Source organism: Oncorhynchus tshawytscha, linkage group LG25 (genome assembly GCF_018296145.1).
Source record: "Oncorhynchus tshawytscha isolate Ot180627B linkage group LG25, Otsh_v2.0, whole genome shotgun sequence".
In the NCBI taxonomy this organism is placed as follows: domain Eukaryota; kingdom Metazoa; phylum Chordata; class Actinopteri; order Salmoniformes; family Salmonidae; genus Oncorhynchus; species Oncorhynchus tshawytscha.
Window position 1 is genome coordinate 32,851,354 of NC_056453.1, and position 18,865 is coordinate 32,870,218.

General features: G+C 41.3%; 2 protein-coding genes across 3 annotated transcripts; both read right to left on the bottom strand.

Annotated features, from left to right (window-relative positions):
* Positions 1-3,563: 3,563 nt before the first annotated feature.
* LOC112224611 (homeobox protein zampogna-like) lies at positions 3,564-7,769 on the bottom strand. Its single transcript, XM_024388266.2, has 2 exons — positions 7,197-7,769; positions 3,564-6,622 (listed from the first exon to the last, which is right to left on the bottom strand). Exons 1-2 carry the CDS (start codon positions 7,534-7,536, stop codon positions 6,096-6,098), a joined length of 867 nt encoding a protein of 288 aa, XP_024244034.1. The 5' UTR covers positions 7,537-7,769; the 3' UTR covers positions 3,564-6,095.
* Positions 7,770-12,067: 4,298 nt separating this feature from the next.
* On the bottom strand, positions 12,068-14,948 carry LOC112224612 (homeobox protein Nkx-2.5-like). Of its 2 annotated transcripts, none has more exons than XM_024388268.2 (2): positions 14,260-14,948; positions 12,068-13,092 (listed from the first exon to the last, which is right to left on the bottom strand). In XM_024388268.2, the coding sequence occupies exons 1-2, from the start codon at positions 14,627-14,629 to the stop codon at positions 12,458-12,460; spliced, it is 1,005 nt and encodes a 334-aa protein (XP_024244036.1). In that variant the 5' UTR covers positions 14,630-14,948; the 3' UTR covers positions 12,068-12,457. The 2 variants fall into 2 exon arrangements, with proteins under 2 accessions (XP_024244036.1, XP_024244035.1); XM_024388267.2 differs by having other exon boundaries at positions 12,068-13,095; positions 14,260-14,946.
* Between the last annotated feature and the right edge of the window lie 3,917 nt (positions 14,949-18,865).

Here is an 18,865-nt window from a genome sequence, read left to right on the forward strand (position 1 = left end):
TTACAAACTTGTGAATGATACACTATATATACAAAAGTATGTGGACACCCCTTCAAATGAGTGGATTCGGTTATTACACCCACACCTGTTGCTGACAGGTGTATAAAGTCGAGCACACGGCCATGCAATCTTCATAGAAAAACATTGGCAGTATAATGCCCTTACTGAAGAGCTCAGTGACTTTCAATGTGGCACCGTCATAGGATGCCACCTTTCCAACAAGTAAGTTGACCGGGGCAGCCCTACTAGAGCTGCACCGGGGAAAATGTTAGTGCTGCTATTGTCAAGTGAAAATGTCTAGGAGCAACAATGGCTCAGCCGCGAAGTGGTAGACCACACAAGCTCACAGAACCGGACTACCGAGTGCTGAAACGCATAGCGCGTAACACGTTCCCTGGAGTGATGAATCACACCTCACCATCTGGGTTTGGCGGATGTCAGGAGAACGCTACCTGCCTGAATGCATAGTGCCAGCTGTAAAGTTTGGAGGAGGATGAATAATGGTCTGGTGCTGTTTTTAGTGGTTCGGGCCCCTTAGTTCCAGTAAAGGGAAATCTTTATGCTACAGCGTACAATGACATTCTAGATGATTCCGTGCTTCCAACTTTGTGGCTAGAGTTTAGAGAAGGCCCGTTCCTGTTTCAGCATGACAATGCGCCTGTGCACAAAGCGAGGTCCATACAGAAATGGTTTGTCGAGATCGGTGTGGAAGAACTTCACTGGCCTGCACAGAGCCCTGACCTCAACACCATCAAACAGCTTTGGGATGAATTGGAACGCCGACTGCGAGCCAGGCCTAATCGCCCAACATCCGTGCCCGACCTCACTAATACTCCTGTGGCTGAATGGAATCAAGTCCCCACAGCAATGTTCCAACATCTAGTGGAAAGCCTTCCCAGAAGAGTGGAGGCTGTTATAGCAGCAAAGGGGGGACAAACTTCATATTAATGCCCATGATTTTGGAATTATATGTTTGATGAGCATGTGTCCACAAACTTTTGGTCATGTAGTGTATATTTATACATAAACACAAAGTTAGATTGCTGTCCCAGGTCTTCTCTCACCTGTCCAGCACCAAAAGGAGCTGTAGGGTCTAGACCACTGGTCTCTAACTTCAGTCCTGGACAGCTAGTACATGTGCAGCCTTTTGTTCCAAGGTCCGAATAGCACTAACACAGCCATTTTGTGCCCCATTTTTCACCACACATCAGCTACGAGAGAAGTGAATTGTGTTCCACTCAAGTAGCAGACATAGCATGAGGTGTGAGAAGCACTCTAAAAACCTGACTCAACTGGATAACTGCCAACTCAGGAAATCTGTGTTTGTTTCAGGCTGTCTTTTTAATGCAAACCTCTAAATGTGCATTGAAAACGCAATCATTTAGCCTACAGCCCATGCACTCATCATTTATGTTATGAGAGTGATACAAAACCCTATGTCGAGTTTGTATATATATATATTTTTTATTAAGGATCCCCATTAGCCAAGGCAGCAGCTAAACTTCCTGGGGTCCAATAAACTTAAGGCAGTTCTATACAATTGTAAAAACATTACAATACATTTCACAAGAGATTTCTCAGCACATTAAGTATATACCCTCAGACCACTACTCTACTACCACATATCTACAACACAAAATCCATGTGTACGTGTGTGTAGTGGGTATGTTATCGTGTGTGTGTGTGTGTGTGTGTGTGTGTGTGTGTGTGTGTGTGTGTGTGTGTGTGTGTGTGTGTGTGTGTGTACATGCTTTACAAAGTTCCCATTTTGAATTGGCCTAATGTCGCTTTCAGCATTCCTCATTCCATTTTCTCTCCCCCACCAGATATTCCATTGCCACTTAACTCCATCCAACATAGATATTTATATTTGGTTAAACTGCAGCAGCTAACTCCTAGGCAGGGTATTTTACAGTGAGGTGAGGGTTTAGTCTGCACAGTCTTTTCAGCATAGCATGATGATAAATGTGGTTCTGTCCTGAGGAGAGAGGCTATATGGTGCAACATCAACTTGCAACATCTGACTCATGCATCTGGGCCAGAGCAGGGGATTCACAACAGCAGTAAACACATTCATAACCATAGAAATTAAGGATTAATGGTATGGGATGGTGTTTGTCAAATTGAACAGCACTCTATATGACTACACACCCAAAATTAGCATGACAATTCAATGAAGTTTTCACTTTTGGGTAGAGGGGTCTTTGTTATTTTATTTTAACTATTTATTTATTATTATACAGAGCCTTCGGAAAGTATTCAGACCCCTTGACTTTTTCCACATTTTATTACTTTATTTTAAAATTCATTAAAAAAAAAATGTTCTTCATCAATCAACACACAATACCCCATAATGACAAAGCAAAAACAGGTTTTTAGACATTTTTGCAAATGTAATAAAAATAAAAGCTGAAATATTACATTTACATAAGTATTCAGACCCTTTACTCAGTACTTTGTTGAAGCACCTTTGACAGTGATTACAGCCGTGAGTCTGTAATGCTAAAAGCTTGGCACACCTTTATTTGGGGAGTTTCTCCTATTCTTCTCTGCAGACCTCAAGCTCTGTCAGGTTTGATGGGGAGCGTCGCTGCACAGATATTTTCAGGTCTCTACAGAAATGTTTGATTGGGTTCAAGTCCAGGCTCTGGATGGGTCACTCAAGGACATTCAGAGACTTGTCCCAAAGCCACTCCTACATTGTCTTGGCTGTGTGATTAGGGTCATTGTCCTGTTGGAAGGTAAATCTTAGCCCAGATCTGAGGTCCTGAGCGCTATGGAGCAGATTTTTATCAAGGACCTCTCTGTCCTTTGCTCCGTTAATCTTTGCCTCGATCCTAACTAGTCTCCCAGTCCCTGTCGCTGAAAAGCATCCCCATAGTATGATGCTGCCACCACTATGCTTCACCGTAGGGATGGTGCCAGGTTTCTACCAGACACAATGATTGACATTCAGGCCAAAGAGTTCAATCTTGGTTTCATCAGACCAGATAATCTTGTTTCTCATGGTCTGAGAGTCTTTAGGTGCCTTTTGGCAAACTCCAAGTGGGCTGTCATGTGCCATTTACTGAGAAGTTGCTTCCATCTGGCCACTCTACCATAAAGGCCTGATTGGTAGAGTGATGCAGAGATGGTTTTCTTTCTGGAAGGTTCTCCATTCTCCCCATAGGAACCTTAGAGCTCTGTCAGAGTGACCATGAGGTTCTTGGTCACCTCGCTCTATGGACAATTCCTTCGACCCAATGTCTTGGTTTTTGCTCTGACATGCACTGTCAACTGTGGGACTTTGTGTAGACAGTGTGTGTGCCTTTCCAAATCATGCCCAGTCAATTTAATGTACCACAGGTGGACTCCAATCAAGTTGTAGAAACATCTCAAGGATGATCAATGGAAACAGGATGCACCTGAGCTCAATTTCAAGTCTCATAGCAAAGGGTCTGAATACTTATGTAAAAAAGGTATTTCTGTTTTTAATTTTTAATACATTTGCAAAAATGTCTGAAAACCTCTTTTCGCTTTGTCATTATGGGGTATCATACTGTGGGAATGATTTCATTGGCAGGGACTGGAGACTAGTCAGGATCCAGGGAAAGATGAACAGAGCAAAGTACAGAGAGATTCTTGATGAAAACCTGCTCCAGAGCGCTCAGGACCTCAGACTGGGGTGAAGGTTCACCTTCCAACGGGAGAACGACCTTAAGCACGCAGCCAAGAAAACGCAGGAGTCTGTTTTGTTTATTTTAGACATTTGAAAAAAAAATCTAAAAACCTGTTTTTGCTTTGTCATTATCTATTGTGTAGATTGATGAGAGACGTTTTTTTTGTAAGGCTGTAATGTAACAAAATGTGGAATAAGTCAAGGGGTCTGAATACTTGAATTCACTGTACATGGTGTTTTTCAGTCAAAACTATTATAGAACATCACCTTTTAAATCCACCCCTCAACTACTCTTAGACCATCCCCCTCTCCTGTCTGTACACTGCCCACTCATGATTTCCAACTGTGCTGTGATGTTTCACATAAATTCTGAACCTGTCTAATCGCATGGTATCTACAGATTGCGAGTTAAAGATACATATTTGCACTAAAAGTATTATTATATTGTTGATTGATTGACTATGGCTTTCCAAATCTCCCAACTATGCTATTTGTTGTGTTATTTTAAGATTAGTGTTGTGATTTTTCAGCCATTAGTGAACTTGTGACCAGAAACCAGAGGGGGCTATTTTACTTGTTGTTATTTTATTTGACCTCTCGGACTCATGCAGCTGCAGAACTAGCTTAAAATCAAATCAAATCTAAATGTATTTGTCACATACAACATACATACGCCGCATACAACACGTGTTGTATATTGTGATTGGCTCTGGATAAGAGCGTCTGATAAATGACTAAAACGTAAAATATAAAACATGTGTGCTTAACACGTTTTGCCTTTCGTGTAAATTTCACGTTTTAAATTCCTGAACATTTACACGTTTTTTTATGTAACTTTTTATTAAGGTGTATTAGGTCAGGATTAAAGTTAGTAAATGTAGCCTATGTTTAGGGTGGTTTGCATTTTTGCTACTCAAATTGTACATTTGAATATGTATCTAAATGATCAACAATTATGATTTTATTACGATTGGTTGTATCTCTATTATCAATTTGTGAATAGGGAAATGTATCAGTATATTAATTACAGGTAGGCCTATAAGCCTACTATTAATATGACATTGATTTACCATTCAACCACGGTCACTATTTATGGTCCATAATGTCAATACTATCAGAGATCTGTTTGGAAAATCCCTTGGAGAAGGTAGAAGCCATATTTGCACACTTGAACCACAAAACAAATCGGGGCAGTGTAAGCAGCACGTATTTACATGAATTATTTTGGCTCAACATTTTGAAAACGTGAAATCTTCTAGAATTTAAATTAATAAAATATAAACTTGCCTAATTAGATAGTTCATAATAAATTACCTTTACATTCTAAGCCTCATATTCAATTATAAAAGTTGATTATTTTCAAACCCAGCATTTTTAGATTGTCTGTTGTTAGATGTAGTTACTTTAACTTGTAGGCTTCAGGCTTCAAGATCTCGACCATAATATTAACAGCCATATTCACACTCATCACGTCCTCATCGGTGCAAAGTCTTTTGGATCGTCTTGTTGAGGGCTACACATTTCTGTCCGTGTGGGTTCAATGTTTAACAGGCACGAATATAATATCTCGATATCCATGTTTTTTGCTGATTCGAATTTCATAATGAAGATGGCTGTTGGTTTGAATCGGGGAAAAACAACTTTAGTTTACCAAGATATTTGTTATAACGAATCTACTGCATGTATCCGAATGTGAAAAGTTATTTTAAAGTTCAAGGCTTAGATCGAAAATTCTGTCAAAAGTGTATTAACATTTTAGAAATTGGTTTTCATTTCGATTTTAGCACTTGATATTAGCCTATATTGTTTCATAATCCTAATCCTACATTCCTCCTGTTTTATAATACGAGTTATATTTGTTTGTGTGTGTAAATAAATGAAATGAGGATATTTTTTATTTTTATTTTACCTTTATTTAACTAGGCAAGTCAGTTAAGAAGAAATTCTTATTTTCAATGACGGTCTAGGAACAGTGGGTTAACTGCCTGTTCAGGGGCAGAACGACAGATTTGTACCTTGTCAGTTCGGGGGTTTGAACATGCAGCCTTTCGGTTTTCTAGTCCAACGCTCTAACCACTAGGATTCCCAAATTGTTTTAAAGCTTTATTGAGTTATTATTTGTCTATACATTCCTGCGTAATAATTTCAATATTATTATCTAGGCCTTCTACGTTATTCAGGACGTGTATTTCATTTAGCTGTATCCTCAATGTTGTCTGAGGGATATCGATAGGATTGTCCTTGCAGGTGTAGGCTACAGCATCAAAAAGGCTCACTGTGGGTCGAAATGATCTTACTCTCCACGAGAGAATAAAGAAAGTATTTACACAGAAACGCAAGTAGAAATCTCGACCCAGTGTCTGTGTCTTCTTCTAGTAGGCCTAAATCCATAAAGTTAATGAATGTCATGTTTTTGAGGCCTGGCTACGCCATTGTGTCAGTGCATGCCCCCACAAAGTGCATTGCTAGAGAGCCATGGCTGGAAGCAGAACATGTAGGGGTAGTATCCATATTGGTAGGCCGGGTAGAGAGGCATAGCTGGCGGACTGGACAGGTCATCCTCACCGTACTGTCTTTGATCGTCTCGAACCAGGACCTTCACCGCCACTTTCTTAGCTCGTGTGGCTGGTGTAGAGTAGTTACGGGAGGCTAGTTCGGCCGCCATCTGCCGCCGTTTGGTCTTATATCTCCGGTTCTGGAACCAGATTTTCACCTGGGTTTCCGTGAGCTTCAGGGCGCCCGCCAGGCCCGCCCGTTCAGGACCAGACAGGTAGCGCTGCACGTTAAACCGGCGCTCTAGCTCGTAGATCTGCGCGTGGGAGAAGGCCGCACGGGAGCGCTTCTTGTTACCAGATATGGGTTGGCCTACGGTGCTGTAACTACTTTCCCTCTCCTCCTCCTCCTCCTCCTCTTCCTCCCTCTGTTTGTCTTGATCCAGACTGGGTAGTTGTTTGTTGTTTATGTCTGTATTGGAGGAAAAATGCCTTGTTGTTATTTGGCAAACAGGCGACCTCTTTATGCTTCAAATACCAACAACGTATGCTAGTCAATGTCGCTCCAACACAGCGTGTTTCCACATTACGTCTTTCTGGTAAACATGTCCACAATTACTTACACTGATGTTTATTACTCAATAAATGACAAGTTCAAAGCCAGTAAGTAGGGTTATAATTTTACTCGTAATCATGTGATTATTAAGCATGATTCCTATTATATACAGCCTATTGCGTCGGTGGTTTTAAAATACAAATCGAAAGCCATATCAAATGTAGGCCTGGAAATAACCAAACAGAACGGACATTTTTCACTATATATGGAATTTAGTTTGTTCAAAGCTGAATTGATTTTGTTCACTGTCGGCCAATATAGACAGTTTGCTCACTGTATATGACTATGGTTGAGTGAGACAAAGCGTTATAGTCTATTGTAGCCTATTGATCAGCATAATCGCATTCCATCAACAAACCTATGTCATGATTGCATTTAGATTCCTGGTCGATATCAATAATCTTATAAACAGACTGAGACGGTGACGTACCTTTTCTGCATGACATGTACTCCGTCTCTTCTCCAGTGGACTCTTCACTACCGGCCTCAGACGTGGGGTTCCTGATGTCGCCCAAACCGGGAGAGGAACGAATATTTCCTTGGCGGATGTCCATCTCATCCCGTTTGTGCTCCTCACTGCAGTCCGACGTGGATGAACCGGGGCCGCTCGAGGTCCCATCTCTGCTCTCGGTTGGCTGATCCTGGTTGATGGTGGCCAGTTTTAACGCGCATAGATCTGTCAGATCCCGTGAAATTTGAATGTTGTCTCGTGTGTCACGTCCCCGGGTGAGGATGTCGTTGATGGAGAAAGAGGGGCGGCCCAGCGCCATGATGACATTTACGCAAAACCAACTTTTATCACAACGCAAGTTTTATTAGGATATTCTCTCAACCCACTCTCGAAAGTAGTGCGGCCCGCAGATACAGAACCCCTCAACAATGAAAACTCTCCAGGTATTGATTGGGTTGTCCCCTCTGCTCTTTTCTCTCGATCGTCTCCTGATGTAATTTAATTGCGGTGAAACAGCCTCTGGTCTAATCAACAGCGGATGTGTCAGTATATGTCATGTCTGCTTTACAACTCTCACTACTGCCAGTGAAGCCTGCGCTGATTGGCTGTGTGAGCTGATTATCCCCGCCCTGGACCGCCTTGCCGGGTAAAGTCTATCCCTCAAGCGCTTGACTTTAATTGATGACGGAGAGATAAACTGGCTACTTGGGCGTCATTTGGAGACCAGGAGCAAAAGCCTGTAGTGATTGTATAAGTGTTATGGACTATGATGGATGGAGGTAGCACAAATTCAGCCTTTTTTAAACTTTTGTTTGAGATTGACACTGTTGTTAGGAATGAGGAAAACTTAGTGACCCTCAGGCAGTTAGGGGAACGGTCTGTTGTTATGTGAGGGGATTTTGTTGGGGGCAATATGTGAAGGGCTATTGCAAGATCTAAGAACATTGTATTTGTGTACTGTATGGCTCTTATCTGGTTTTAATGTGTTTTGAAGGATCAATAACTATTGATGTGGAGACTGGTGACATGAAAACAGTATTTTATTTATCTTATTTTAGTCCACAAATGTGTGCTGGGAGCCTCTGTCCATTTAGTTGTAAGTAATAACAAAAATTTAAATTTGTACTGATTGAGCAGTCATGTCCGTCGTGGTTACCGTCGTGGTTTTCTCTTTTCTTAGGCCTTAGTCGTTTGTGTGTGAGAGGACTTGAGATGTGGAACTGTATTAAGAATTCACTATTGTCTGCAGATGATTTTCAGAGTTGTAACAACAACAAATCTTAGTTGGTCCAGTGGAGAAAAGGATGAAGAAACCAATGTACACCTCAATTACGCGTTAGCTTTTTTTGAAATGTGAAAGTGAATTAATTGTAAGCGACTGCTGTTCGTTTAGAAACTATACAATTTCAACAACAGAAAGAACTTAGTCACCCATCTTACAGCAGCTCTTCTGGTAACCATGGCGAAGAGGCTGATGCATTTGGAAACGGGAAGAAGAAGGGGATCATTACGCGTAAATGTAAAACATTCTTGAAGTAATCCGTTCACCTTCATTTGAATAATAATTGTTAAAAACACCTGTAGCTAGCACCTGTAGTCTTAACTAGCTGTTCATGTTAGTTAGTTCATGAGTAAGTAGCGTCACCCTGTGGTAGTAATGATTACCACACTCAGCATAATTGCTCAGCTATTGGGTTTGGGAGAGTATGCAAATACAGTCCGGTGCCTTGAGGAGAGGCTCCACCCAGAACTGACGGGTCTTCACGATAGAACAAAATAATCTGAATAAAATCAAGACAACACTGCAGTCAGGATCTCAAATGAAATAGGTATGGGAAACTGTTTACATAAGACTTAATAATTGTTCTGCCTTTCTTGGATTTTTTAAAATAACTTTTTGTCTTACATTTTCAGTTCTATATATTTTTGTCCTGTCATTAGCCTTATCTCAAGTGTCATTTTCCGGAATAGGCAATTAGAAAACAATCTCAATAGCATTTGAAATAGTATTAATTTGAAAAAATGTAACAGATTACCTTGATGGGCAGCAACTTGCAGTCAACCTCCGCATGCGCGCACACACTTCCCTCTGTGTCTATATTGTGCAACCTTCAAGCCTACGTTTCATTGATGAGATGATGTGATGACAGATGACTGAGCTTGCACCTTGGTTGTGTTGTATTTTCTTCCACTAACTAAACAGAGAGTCTTTCTCTCTCTCTCTGCTCTGACTACAGAGAACACACAGCCCAGAGGTGTCAAAACATGTCTGGAGGAGAAGTCATGGACATGTTGTGAAGTAAAACCTGCAGGTGTTCATGGTATCCGAAATGACTGGATCTATGTAGGCTATTATATGATTCACATTTAATTCAGAAGCATTGGCAAACCTATTACAAACATATAGCCTACATAGGCCTATGCAATTTTCAAACATAGACATGTTTATCTATGCCTCTACTCTTTCCATCTTTGTGGGGATCCGGTGCGCATCGCTGTCGTTCCCTAACTCCGCCGAAAGCTTCTGCTGTTCGGGTAGACCAGGCGGAGAGAGTGAGGTGGGCCTTCAGTATTTCAGTTCCTCCGCCTGTAGCTAGCTGTCTGTATTCTGTATTCTATATTTGGCCTTTGTTTTCTGTAACCCTCTTGAAGGGTTGCCATGGGTGACTTTGTTTTGGGAAACTCCGTGAGCGCCGTGCTCCTTGTGGATGAGCTGCTATCTTTGGCAGCGGTAGATAGCAATCATCGCTCTGGCACTCTCTCTCCACACACACACACACGCACGCACGCACGCACACACGCACACACAGACACACACGGCGTCCTCAGGCATCGCCCTCCTGTCGCCGACTCTATTTACTTTAAGGTCTCCCTGCCACTTACCCTGACACAGGTATGTCATCTACCATCTACACGCAGTGCAGTAGCCAGGGGAAGCGGCCTCGCGCCTATCGCTGGAGACAAACACTTTGTTTACGTTTCTATCCATCTCCATTAATGGCGTCCCGTATTGGATCAGTTCTGTGTATAGGGAGAGACAGGGCGTTTGTTTAAAACGGTTAACTATCTCTAATGAGCGGTGATATGGAGACCTCAAAGTGATAGGAGTTCCTCTGTGTGTAAACCCAAACCCTGTTACTCTCTCCTCCCATTGAACTGCATCCTTTATTTGGGAATCTGTAATGGAAGACCATGTTTACCATTGTATAGATTGGAAATTGGGTGGAAGTTACCATGAGAACACAGCAACATTTCCTCAACGACAAAAAGGAATTGAATAAGTGACAATCGTCCATGTAATCAGTGTTTTTAATTGGTCTAGGCCTACACCCAAGGATACATCGAATAAAGGAAAGTCAGTCGGCATGAATCTGATGAGTGAATATGGTTTGAAATAATGTGTGTACCTATAGTTGATTTACGAAATTTAAGTTTCCAGTTTATCATTCTGAATTTAAAAAGTATTATCTTTCTTCTTCATCACAATATGCGTATCTAAATGATAATAAATCGCTTTTTAAATTGCATTTTAACATTACAAGGCTATTAATACGAGATCAGTTCAGACTAAGCAGTATCCGTGTGGGCCCCACGCCCTCCGTGGATGCGCGATCAGACTGTTGTAGCGCGTTGTCTGGATAATGTCCGTCTCTGGCCGAAATTCTCCATTCTCCATTATGTATGTCTGAGTTCTGGCTCTTGTCTGTTTCTGTCTGTCTTCCTGGCCTGCTCTTCTATCTGACTCTCCCCTCTATCTGACTCTCCCCTCAACTCTCACACAGCGAGGGCTGGAAAACGGCCTTCAATGGCGATCAGTATGCTGGCCGAGCCATATCTTTTGGCAGGACTTTAACCTATGCTCAGTAGAGAATAATTCGCATTTTGGGGGGAAATAAAATAGGCCTAATTATTTTTGTTTTAATCGTGTAATATTAAATGTTTCCAAAGTTGAATTGTATCTTTAGATTACAAATAATCAGCATAGGCCTAATTGACGGCCTGAATTTGTCTAAAGCAAACCAGAGATCAAACGCCCCTTCTCGAATACCTCTAAAAACCCAAAGCGCGCTTCTCAAAGGCCGATAAGAAGAACATATCACGAAATAGGCCTACCCCTTCAACCACCGTCAACCAAAGCATTTAAATAACTGTATACACATATCCGAAATTAGTGCGCACATATGTATGTGTGGGCCTACTACAAACACAGCACACCTTTTAGAAATGAGATTGAAAGAACGCGGCTATTCATTTCTTTATCAACTCAAAACCAGCCACAAACAAATGTCATAAGGCATTTGCAAGGTTTCTTTCTCTTCCTTCCTTTCTTTCTTTCTTTCTTTCTTTCTTTCTTTCTTTCTTTCTCTTCCTTTCTTTCTTTCTTTCTCTTCCTTTCTTTCTCTTCCTTTCTTTCTCCCTCCCACACACACACGCACACGCGCGCACACACACACACACACACAATTGCAAGTGTATTGTGTTTCCCTTAGCAAGTTCCCAAGAGAACGTTTATGCCCCTCGTGGTAATGGAATGTGGCGGTCCTATAGACAAACAAAGCAACATAGGACACTGAACTGTACCAACGCCCTCTTTCAGTTACAGTATATATCAGCCGCATTATAAACTATTTTCGAAACTGCGATGGAGAGTGTAAGGATACGGCAATTTTATTTTCCCTCAGAAAATATTATCAACACGTCTGATTTTTGATACCCAAATATTTCACTTTATTTGTCAATATATGCTAATTTTCTCAAAACCGCAGCGGGCATTGTTTAAGTGCAGAATATCTCAAATAAGTGACTAAAAAGGCAGCAGCAAATGGTCAATTCGAAATAACAACAAATAATCCTCACACATGTTCGGTCTTTTATTTAAGGAGTTTCTGTTATGTTGTTGAAGAATAATGTTTTCACTGGTAAAGACCAAGTAGGCTATTGGTAAAGTCATATTTCTGATGTAAATAGCTCGTCTGCAATGTTGCCATAGTATATATCTATATCCAACAGTGACTCTGGAATAGTCCAACAATTTTTAAAAACATGTTTTTTCCGCGTTGATGAGGAAACAACTAATATATTCGTACAAGGTGATCGAGTCTCAATATGACGGTTTTCAATGAGAAATCCTTCTATTTTGCTGCATGGGACACAGACAGGTTTTCCCTTATCCCAAAAATACTGTAGGCAAGTGATCGACGTGATCAACTGTTAATCAACAAGAAGATCATCACATTCAGCTACCAGGCCCGAATGCCCTGCAGAGTTCCTTGGCAGGCTGTTCCCTGCGGTGTTTGGGCCTGAGATTGCGACGCGCCCAGGTTCGCCAGACCCATATTCATAAAAGCGTTAGCAGTAGAGTTGGGTGCTAGAGTAGGCAGGCTAGAGTACGTGCATGAGTATGTGTTAGTATACACTGGATTATTGTAGGAATAAGCCGGATAGCCGTTATAACTATAGGGGCTGGCCGCTCCAACACTGTAGGATGTATTATAGTTCTGAGATCCAGCCAGGCAGGGCTTCCCATCCCGCACCAGCACCGGGACTGCCACTCTCCTAGGTGGGGGAAGATGGTGAGGGTGTCCGGCCATTTCTAGGGTCTTGTCCTGCCGCTGCCGTTTACACTTATACCTCCTGTTCTGGAACCAGATTTTGACCTGTGTGGAGGTCAGTTTCAAAGTGTTCGCCAGGTGTTCCCTCTCGGGGGCGGATAGGTAACGCTGCTGCTTGAAGCGCCGCTCAAGCTCGAACACCTGCGCTTGGGAGAAGAGCACGCGCGGTTTCCGCCGGGTCCTCTGCTGTTTTGGGAGTCTCTCCAAGTCTGAGTGCGCCTGCGGGGACTCCTCACAGGCCCTCACCTCCATTGCGCCACAAGCTTCTGGAGAAATAGAGGAGTGAGGGATTTTAGTCATCTAACTTTGACAGATTAATCGAAATGTGCTATACATAACAGATATTCCAATCCTGGAGGTCCGCAGTAGGCTACATGCTGTTTTTGCCTGTGTTTTCTATAATTCCCATAGGCACTGATTCAGACATTGGATACCAGCAGTGAGGATTATTTGGCTAATCAATTACACGAATATCAATTAACCACAAGGGGAAATTAAATCAGATACCCATGTTTGTTCTTGAAATATAGTTGTTTTCATGTCGTCATGTCCTATGTGTTTCTTTTTTTTATCTTAATGGAATCTTCTGAATAAAGGGTAGGCCTAAATACATTAAATAATTAGGTAATATTCAAGCATATTCAATCAGTAAATACATTAAATAATTAGGTAATATTCAAGCATATTCAATCAGTAAATACATTAAATAATTAGGTAATATTCAAGCATATTCAATCAGTAAATACATTAAATCATTAGGTAATATTCAAGCATATTCAATCAGTAAATACATTAAATAATTAGGTAATATTCAAGCATATTCAATATGTAAATACATTAAATAATTAGGTAATATTCAAGCATATTCAATCAGTAAATACATTAAATAATTAGGTAATATTCAAGCATATTCAATCAGTAAATACATTAAATAATTAGGGCCTAGTTAAAGTTGGTCCAACAACAAATACGGTAGTCTAGTCTAGTCATTTCAGCTCATTGTGTAGCCTAAGTGTGTAGCTGACAACAACAACAAAACATGGCTCTTTAAATTATTTTATAAAACGGATCATTTAGGATTGTATTATATCTGGTGATTCGGTCATGCATAATTGTCAAAAACGGTTTTTTTCTTCTCCAAAACGATTTATCCTTTATTTACATATCATCCCTGTAGGTAGATGATATCGTCGTTAAACTGAAGTAGTCTAGTCTGAGGCAGTCTAGTTAAATGGAAGAAGAAATATGAATGAATCAGGCCTATATTTATGGGTGCATTGTGAGTGAATTATCATGCAACCGAATTTAATACATGAGACTGATAACCTAGACTAATGCAATCCTACTGAACCTACAATAATATAATACAATACTTTCTTTCAGAATTAAATGGATAGGCTATGTTGGTAATCCAGGAATCACCCACTCACTGGTGTCTATGTTCTCTTGTTCAACCTCCAGACTGGTGTCGGCTGAAATGAATATCTCCCCGGCTAGACCCGTCTCCATCAGCCGCTCCTGAACCGTCAGACTATTCAGGTAGGCCATTCTCTCCTCTTCTTCCGAGAGCCCGGGGCTGGGGCTGTTCCTGTCCCTGCCGGCCAGCATACAAGACGGGGGCGACTGGAGGGTGTATTGGTGCTGCTGTGGACCCAGGTGAGAGCGCTCATGGTGCGGCCCAAGGTGTGAGGCAAGCCGCTGTTGTTGAGCATGCTGCTGAAGCTCCAACTTCAGTATGTCCTTGACTGAGAACGGCGTGGTGGAGGCAGAAATAACAGGGCTAGGAAGCATTATTATCATAGGCTCCGATTCGTTCACATGAAGTAGGAATTATAGTCCCTTGGTGAAGTGGCTCATCCGAGCATAAAGAACTCCTCAAGCAGGTGTTTGTTTGGATAGACGGTATTGAAGGTAAACGGATCCAAAAGGGGGTCTATTCGTCTCTGAGAAAAAAACCTACAGTTGCCTAAAGGATTGCTGCGCCTTGCTTTTTATTCGTGGAGTTATGCGAAGGAGGACTGGCTTGTTTCGTGAAGTGACAGCTCTCATCTCTCTACTCTGTGCTCTCTGCCTTGGCTGCTGTGTGTGTTTAGCTAGCTGAGGGATTTGGTTAGACCCCGTTTCTGTTTTGTTGGCGGACCCAAGACGGACGCTCCTTTCCTCCGTTACGTCACGATAAAATGGGATGGGTGACTGCATGGCGCGAGGGCGCAAGCTCTTCTCTGTATTTAGCGTTTAGAGAAGATTATCAAGTAGCAACTATTGAAATGTTTTATTATGTTACAGGATTCCTACGCCGAAATAAACACATCGCGTTATTTCAATTGGACATTTAAAAAGAAGTAGGATCTAGGCTAGAATAATGTGAATCTGGTATCAGCCCTCAGAAACGCTTCATGCAGTATCTGGACAGGTAGGAAACCTGTTTTAATCATGGTTTGCATATAGTCCACATTGAATTATGTATAAATGGAATAGTAACCGTATGAAACTATAATGAACTCAACATAGTTGCAGCCGTCCTCATTATACAAATAGAAGACGAATGTGTCTAGAGAGAGAAATTTGGGTCAGTGTGTGTGCAGGCCTGCACGGCTGAGACTGTTTCTTTTTGACTGTTTTAATAGGCTAATAAAACCTGTCTGCTGATAAGAGGAGTACGGATAGGTTATTAACGACAGCTTATTAACGACACATTCATTATCTGTTGCTATCAGTCTTGTTTCCGATTTAAACGCAATCTGTATCTCTCTCAGGGCTACTCTTCCCATCATCACAAACTCATAGATAATACAAATCTCATTTCCCTCTTTCCACACGCCACATGTGTGTGTGTGTGTGTGGAGGGGGTGGGGGGGATGGGTACCTCGTATTTTTGAAAAACAAAATGCTGATATTTTCTCCGTACTTTAATAGAACAAATAAATAAAGACTCATAAGGGAATCCTGGCAAACTATATAGCGCCGCATTAATTCAAACACATTTTAGTTTCCATCACATCGGCGCTTAAAGTTGGAAGAAACATTTCCTTTTTTTTTCATAGATTTGTGTTGAAAATATGATAATGAAACGTAGCCTATAGATTGTATTTATATTAAATTGATCCAAATTATAATAATAGGCATACGTATGAATAATAATATTAGGTCTACAGGCATTTACGCTGTTATTTCACAGTCTGTCATTTTGCATGCTTGTGTGAGTAATTCATTTCTCGTTTGAATTGATGAAGTCAAACATATAGCTCTGAAGTTCTTATACACATTGGCTCATCTAAATTGGAACAATTTCAGTAATGTGTTGAATATATGTTTTTGGCCTAGTTGATTGGTTCACGACTGAAAGTTAAACACGCAGTTTATTATGTAGATTTTGGCTGCATGTGTATGTGGACAGGATCCAGACTTGACAGTTTCTCACCCTATATTATCCACTGGGTCTGCTGACTCCACTCGCCTCTCGCCGAGGACAGAGAGAAAACAGAGCACAACTGATACTATTTGCAATATTATTCACTTTTCTGAATGCCTTGGTCCTCTCATTTGGACCATATACGTCTTAGTCTCAAGACAGATGCAGGAGAGGGGCCTAGACTGTACAACATAAACAATTAGACCCATACGTGGACGATGATACAATACAGTGGAACACACACACACACACACACACACACACACACACACACACACACACACACTGCTTAGGGACTGCGATTTAATAGCCTGTATTGGTGTATTATATTATCTGTCCCACTGTCTGCGAGCAAACGTCATCGTAGTTCCAGAGAGCAAATCAGAGATGTTGTATTAGTTGTAATGCTACACCTCTCCTCTCCTCTCGTCGCCTGTCTACAGTGGCCAGGACAGGCGCCAGGGGCAAAAGCCCCGGTAGCGCCTAAACCATGCGGAGAAAGGGGGAGAGAAAGACAATAATAATCCCATCCGCTCGCCATCAGCAGAGTGCTGTTTAGATTAGAGGAGCGTCTCCCCCAGCCACTCAAGATGTATGTCTTTAAAACTGCCCATTTGAGAGATCGAGAAGGGAAAGACGGGAAGAGAGGACAAGGGGAGAGAGGGGGAGGGTAAGGGGAGGGCTATAAACACCATCCGTGCACTTGTGTTTCCCAAAACAAAGTCCTCCATTACGGTTTTAGTTGCTTGTATTAGCCTATATTGGCTAACTGCAATGTGGTTACGCCGCAAGGAAAATGTGGAGCAATCTGACTGAAACAGAGGATGTTTATGGGTATTTTAACCTAGCCTACTTAAGGGACGCAGAAAATGTAGCCTACACATGCATTTAGGTGGATTTATTGACTCCCAAAACACGACCGGGTGAGCCAAAGGTTTACACCCGTCTGTTTATTTACAATTGTAATACTTCACTTTTACAAGCCATGGCAAAATAACGTTTGTGATAATATATGTGAACTGTTATGGGAGAGATAATGTCGAGTATTTTCCTTTCTCCGGGCCTAAATACGCTCTGATGGCGTGTGTTCAATAGTGCGAGGCAGGCAGACATGGTTGCTAGAGATATTTCTAATTCATCATGAGATAGGCCTATCTCACCACTGCTGACATCAGGATCCTAGGCGGCATGGTTGGACTGTAAAGTCGGTTACTTTCTGACGAATGATTTTAGGTTTATATCTCTATACCTCATCATACCACCAAACAATAATATTATTTCAATAGCCTAATAGAATAGCATAAGAGTTACACAAATATTAATTAGCATTGACCTATAGGGCAAAAATTAGTCCCATTTCTATAACGTTTTGATGTCCTTCTATCGGGTTTTGTCGAGTTAATGTTGTTTATGTATGTGTTTAACAGCTATTATCGTGTCAATCAGAGCAACCTCGCGGCCTCTGCCCTCCCTGGTCAGCTAAGCGTCACGGATCACTAATGCACCTTGCTAATGGTGTTATTAGCACTGCAGATTGCCGACACACACACACACACACACACACACACACACACACACACACACACACACACACACACACACACACACACACAAGACGCAGGGCGAGATACGGCATAATTAAGTTAAAAACAAACAATCGAGCAACATTAGGCCTAAAGCATTAGCCTACAGAAAACATCACAGCTAATGCAACGGTTTGAAAGACTGAAGAAAGAATGCCATTTAGCAGACGCTTTTATCCAAAGCGAATTACAGTCATACGTGCATAATATGAGCTAATTATAATAATAATAATATTAATAATATAATAATATTCAGCTAACAGTTTGATTTATATTTCATCCAATACGCACGTCATTCCATTGTAATTATCCACTTTTCAGCTTTGTGTAAACAAACACGGGGATGAATGGTGTTATAATAATGAGATAATTGAAAGTGTTCTGAAGATGCCTATTCATTTCGTCCTTACACCATTTAGCCTAATACTACTCTTAATAAAAAAATCTGTCTCTGTCTCTGTGTCTCTGTCTCTGTCTCTGTCTCTGTCTCTGTGTCTGTGTCTGTGTCTGTGTCTGTGTCTGTGTCTGTGTCTGTGTCTGTGTCTGTGTCTCTCTCTCTCTCTCTCTCTCTCTCTCTCTCTCTCTCTCTCTCTCTCTCTCTCTCTCTCTCTCTCTCTCTCTCTCTCTCTCTCTCTCTCTCTCTCTCTCTCTCTCTCTCTCTCTCTCTCTCTCTCTCTCTCTCTCTCTCTCTCTCTCTCTCTCTCTCTCTCTCTATATATATATATATATATATATATATAAAGATAGAGTATCATTGGCAAAATGACTCCATAATATACATCGAAATAAAACTTAAACTAAATTAAACTTCAACGTGAATTGTATTTACAGATATCATTGTAATGACTGCAATAATAGACCGATAAATTGAAATAAAACTTCAACAGATAGGCAAAGCTCGATTCATCACGTGCCTCCTGGCACCGCCAATGGTCATGATTTCGACATAAATCTGTCAAAGAAAACAGACTAAGGCATTAATAAACTATAAACTAAGACATTTACACTAGAGGCCACCGCCCCCCGCTAGGAACGTAGCTT